Source organism: Pseudochaenichthys georgianus, chromosome 6 (genome assembly GCF_902827115.2).
Source record: "Pseudochaenichthys georgianus chromosome 6, fPseGeo1.2, whole genome shotgun sequence".
Taxonomy (NCBI): Eukaryota; Metazoa; Chordata; class Actinopteri; order Perciformes; family Channichthyidae; genus Pseudochaenichthys; species Pseudochaenichthys georgianus.
The window spans coordinates 11018417-11024416 of record NC_047508.1 but is presented as its reverse complement, the minus strand read 5'-3'; the positions used below and the strand labels follow the sequence as shown (position 1 = coordinate 11024416).

The window sequence follows — 6000 nt, the reverse complement described above, 5'->3', positions numbered from 1 at the left end:
AATGTGAGGTAAAGTGTGTCGCTAATGTAACCGGTTAGAACTCGAAGTTGCGATGAGGTCTTAAAATGTATGGAAAGGGTTTTAAAAGGTATTAAATTTGACTTCAGGATTCCTGCATATACCCTGAATATGCAATCATTCCCCATGAATACATGTTACTAATGCACGTTATTGTGTCTCTTGTGGTGCAGGTTGCCATTGTTGCTACTCCTGCTGCAGCATGTTCCAGTTGGAAGCAACTAAACTTCATCTTTTTCATTGATGTTCACCCAGTTATGTTGTATTTTTGTCATGTTTATTTGTACATAGGACACCTATTGCACGTCTGTCCGTCCTGGGAGAGGGATCCCTGCTCTGTTGCTCTCCCTGAGATTTCTTCCATGTTTTCCCCCAGTTAAAAGTTTTTTTTGTTGGGAGTTGTTCTTCATTGGCTGCAAGGGTCTAAGGACAGAGGGTGTCGTACACTGTACACATTAGAAAGCCCCCTGAGGCAAGTTTTTGGCTGATATATTTCACTGGAGTGTGTCTGTCATTTTGCATGTAGTGTTTGTCATTACAAAGTCATTATTTTTGCATTTATAGCACAAATATTGTTGAAAGTAACTGTTGTATTGTATTTGAAAAAGCTGCTATGACATGTGGTGCTTTTGGGCAATTTTCCCTTTTATGTAAAGTGCTTGTTTATTGAAGCACTGTTTGTGAGTGTTATCCAAATCATCAACTGAAGAACTCCACTTTAGTGTTTTCAGCAACATAAACATTTCTTATTTTTTTTTCACAAGCTCTGAAATTAAATTAACAAGTCACTCATTCTGCTCATAGAGTGCTGCATCACGGGCCTCGTCCTTCTCTGCCTGCTTTTTGAGGAAGGCCAAAACGCTGCTTCTTCGCCTTGGCCTTTTAGTAGGTGGTTGGGATCTGGTGGAGGGCACGGGCTCCTCCTCACTGCTGAGGGGAACTTGGGAAGGCCCTTCTTCAGCAGAGGTGGAGGCCTCAGCAGCAGTCTGGCCATGGCTTGACAACGGGCATGAGGCAACTAGGGTGGGAGGCTGAATTGATGGCCTTCCCCCAATTGCCTAGCCTCAAACCATGGCCAGGTAGCTGCTGAGACCTCTCCCCCATCTGTTCCTGTCCCAGTTGGGGGATTCTTTAACTCCTATTGACAACACAGATAACAGACTGTTAGTTAAAGGGCAGTGAGGGCAAAATCACATTACATTGCATGTAGCTGACGCTTTTATCCAAAGCGACTTACAATAAGTGCATTCGACCAAGAAGATACACACTTGAAGAAAACAAATTCATATAAGTACATCAGGTTTCAAAGACCCAAAACATTTCAAGAGCTAATCAACTGGCTTTAGATAAGACAATCCTTTGTCAGTATATGAGTGCTTTGTTAGTATATGAGTGCTTTGTTAGTATACGAGTGCTTTGTTAGTATACGAGTGCTTTGTTAGTATACGAGTGCTTTGTTAGTATTTAAATGCACACCAAACGAAAAATTGTACTAATTCTAAATGTGTAATTGCTTACGCCTTAAATGTTAACAAGTGTAAACAACTAAGCAAATTCACATTTTAATATAGGAGGCTGGGGTCGCCAGTTTAAGTCTGTAGCATAATATCTACAAACCATTTCTTTGCTGTCTGTGGACCAGTCACCTGGCCCTTTAGTTACAAATTATCTTAATTCACCATGCACATTTTTTAAAACATTTTTATCAGACAAATATAGATGTACTTACTCCCAGCCTGATTTGGCAGCATTTAGTTTCCCCTTGAACATGTGCTCCATCTTAACACTTGCACTAATTAGGGCAAGGGTTTCAGCATCTGTGACTGAAATAAATACATCATATTAGGCTTGCATGGTAAAACGCTGGAAACTAATAATTAAATAGCCTAATGCAAAGTTGCAAACTGAGCATACAGGTTTTAGTACGATGTTAACTTTACCTGGATAATTTCACATCGTCATTTAATATAAGCATGTTGCCAAGTTATGGCTTAAGAATGTAAAAGCTTAAGAGAGCAGCGGTAACTACATGATCTTCGTTTGTCTGTCATGATCGGTTGTTTCCGTGAACGCCTTAAATGCCGTGGCCGCAAGGCATTGTGGGGCAGCATTTTCTCCTCTCCTTTCATAAAGGGAGGTCCAGTGGTTCCTAAGCTAGGAGGTTATAAAGGAAGTTTGAAACCTCCTTTCCTATCATCTAGATAATTCGAACGACACTTATCATGGCTGCCACTGAGGTACTTCCGGGTCATTTCACTCCGTTAGGAAGGTTCCTAAGCTAAATGGACTATTCGACTTCAGCCGGGGAGATGGGGAGCCGGATTTAAATGCAAGCGCATCGGAAAAAGTCAAGAAATTAGCGAAACCGAAAAAATAAGCAGCATTTGCTGCTTTTCAATGATATTGGAGAAAGCAAAGCTGAGTGCAGGATTTGTAAAATGAAAATAACCTTTTTTTTTGGTAACCACTCAGGATTTATTGCCAGAGATGGGAGAAATTCAGATCTTGTACTTGAGTAAAAGTACCAGAGTGTAGGAATACTCGGTTACAATAAACAGTCCTGCATTCAAAATGTTACAAGTTAAAAGTACAAAAGTATTGGCATCAAATCATAGTTAAAGTACCACCTGCAGAGGGATCTAGATTCAGGTGTTCTTTTCCCCATAGAGACCGCCTCGCTGCACATTATCCCTGGCATAAAGATAGATTGTGGGTCCCTTATAACAAGATGTTCACAGCGGAAATAAACATTCTGGTTACCTCAACATCTGGGATCTTGTAAATTAAACTCAAACCGTCACGGTCGTCTTACCTTACTTATCTGTCAGGGTTTGAGGTTATTTTGCTGTTCTGTCCTCCCTGTCGTTAGTTTCCCTGGTGTGTCTGATTGTGTTCACCTGTCGCCCTTGTGTTTCTCCTCCCCTGCCCGGCTGTTTCTCGTATCGTGATTACCCCTCCCTGTATTTAGTCTTGTCTCTTCCTGTGTTCAGTGTTGGTTCATTATTTTGTCGTTCATGTCTCCCTTCCTGTTGTCACAGTCCCTTTTTTGTTTGGATGCTACCTTGTGCCTTTGTACCTATTCGTGGATTCTTGTTCAGCTTTTTGTGAATAAAGCTCGCCTTTTGTTCCATTTTGAAACCTGCATCCCTCCTCATTCATTCTAAAATAGAAAAAAACACGTTTGATTATTAAACATTATTCTGTTGATGGATGTTATTACATTTGGTGAAAAGCACATAATGACTTGTTTAAGACTCGGTTTTTCAAAGTGTATGACTTGGACTTGACTTGCCCAACCTGACTTGAGAATTGACTCGGACTTGAGCACAAAGACTTGAGACTTACTTGTGACTTGAGTGCAAAGACTTGAGACTTACTTGTGACTTGCAAAACAATGACTTGGTCCCACCTCTGCTATTTACACAATTAATTATGTTTAATAAGCAGTTCCTCTTTCCATAACATGCAGTGAGCTTTTTACACATCAAGGAACTCAACACACACCATTTATTGTTCTGTGTTGTAGCTTTCCTGACTTCTGATTCTAAACATAAGATTACAATCTATCTATTTTCCCTGAAATCCACTTTGAAAAGTGAAAAGAAAATGTTTTAAATCTAGAAAATGTGATAATCTCTCTTTTGCCATACATTCCATGGTCTTACCCAACTGTGAGGTTAGTGCAATGGGCAAACAGTATTACAAATGTCTCCAGTAGGATTTTTCTAACCTGATAATTGCCCATACTGTTGCCTGTTTTTCTTTTATGTGGATCAATGTGTCCAGTTTTGATAAGCTTCTAGCTGTTTATGTTCCCTATGTCTCCCTAGCTGTACTACAGTTGTCCTCCCACCATGACACACTCTTTTTCCGTTTGCCTGCAGCACTCTTTAGAATATTTTTTTCTGCTGTCTGTATCATGGCTATAGCCAACAATTAAAACCAACAGCTTCCTCTACTGCTAAATACAAAAAGTAAAGAGATTTGTCTAATAACAGCTATATTGATCAACATTCTTCCTTTTTGTACCAATGAGCAATTATCCATCAACCATTTCCTGGTTACACATTGAACATGTAAAGTTAATTTGTTTCTATTTGTTTATTTACATTTACATTTTTAAAATGTGGGGGGCTCTGTTTGGAAATGGCAATTTATTTTTGTTTAATTGATTCACATTTGATTAATTAATTATTATTTATTACAAATAAATACATTTTTATTGTTAATATGAATCTGGTTTGTTTAGCCTTTTTTCCAGTGAGGCTACTTACCCATGGTAAAATCTTGATAAACATTCCTTTCTTTGTAATTTTATGTTTATGCATGTTACTAACTCATTATCCCAGGGGCATCATCCATGGAGTTTTGTGTCTCACCTGGGGCTGCACCTGTTGCTGTTGTACTACCTGAAGCCTACCTCATTTTATTTTGGCGACACCAGGAAGATTTTTGACATCTTCATTTATAACAAAATTGCATGTAGACCTTCAGAATTCATCCTATGTGTTCTGGTACTTTTTGTAGTTACTCATAGCCGAGCTATCCATACCAAGAGACACTACGGAGTTATTAAAAAAGTTGAGATTTCAGACCCTTTTCATATACATAATCCTGCCAGCCACTAGCAGAGGATGGAGGTGGTACTGTCAAAGCATCCAATCATATGTAAATGTCCCCCAAATGTAATTTGTTGTTGACGAAGCTGTAAGTGCTAAACCGATAGAACTAACAAATCGGAAGTCTTTATAAAGTGAATACACAAGCACCCCGTTTGGCAGTTAAATACAGGTAGTATGTCTCGACAGCCATCCAGGAAGAACAGGAGAGAATCTATCGGTATGTCAGATCAGAAGGCCGTGCCACTTTGCTATTGGCTGTCGTACTGAGCACATCATTACGCTCCAGTGTTTGTCTTGTGAACTCTTCTCATTCCCGACCGTCAACTGTCCAATCAGATGTTTTGGGGATCTCTTGGCCGTGCGCATTTCATACACAGACACCAATATTTTACACTGCTCCAGAGGACACTCTGGTAGGGAGAACATGACGACCTCATTGAAGACAGTCACCAGGCAGCGAGCCACTGCAGAAGTTTTCTGGTACCGCAACTTGCTCTGGTTGCACTGCACACTGATCCTAGCATACAGGGCTACAAAAAACAGAAAAGGAAAATCCGTGACTGTATGTTATACTGCTGCATTTTCATAGCTTTATTTTTCTTATATGTGTTAGCTATTTACCTGCACCAGAGGATATCTCAGAGTGGGCTGTTCTGACCTTTAGCAGTCCAACCTCCAGCCTTCGAGAAGTGGGTAGAATCCTTAACGACAGAAGAACCTTTCCTACAAGATCCTATTCAGAAGGTGGGAGGATAAACACAAATCAGCAAAAAAAACCATTATAACAAATAACTGCATTGAAATATTAAATAATAGAGAAAACATTAAAATAAATTATTTAACACAGATTTAAAAAAAATAAAATGAAGTGCTAGATATTCAAGTGAGTTACATTAACAGGAAAAGAAACAGGAAAAACTAAACTGAAAATCATTCTGTAAGTATAGGTATAAGGAGGACTTTATCCCTCTTTAACCCTGCAAATGCCAGGAGCATACTTCAGAGTCTCACCTTGTGTAATTGATGTCCCTTTAACTGTTTAATATTTAATATCTTGTTCTGAATGTTCAAGACTTTTGAATTTCAAAATAATTCACCTTGACCGAAAGATTAGGGGAAAAAAAGTTCTTATTAGATTGCTATGTGTGTCTTTGTACACATGGTGTCCTTCTGTACCTTCTGTGGTATCATTAGATCTTCTTGTAGCTCCAGAGGGTAGGAGATGTTGAGCTGCCCTAAAGGAACCCTCACCTCCCCTAACACTGAGTGTCTGGAGAATTTATCAAAGTCCCTCACCTGAGATGCACAAGGACACAGGACAGTCAGTCATTTTACACGATCACACATAAAAAAAAAGAAG

The 6000-nt window shown here is 39.3% G+C and overlaps 1 protein-coding gene across 1 annotated transcript in view; it reads right to left on the bottom strand.

The window, feature by feature from the left end:
• Positions 1-3459: 3459 nt before the first annotated feature.
• syt19 (synaptotagmin XIX) overlaps positions 3460-6000 on the bottom strand; it is a 36263-nt gene continuing 33722 nt past the window's right edge. The window contains 3 exon segments of the mRNA XM_034085901.1: positions 3460-5170; positions 5262-5373; positions 5817-5936. Of these exon segments, the coding sequence (XP_033941792.1) occupies positions 4863-5170; positions 5262-5373; positions 5817-5936 (540 nt within the window). The 3' untranslated portion in view covers positions 3460-4862.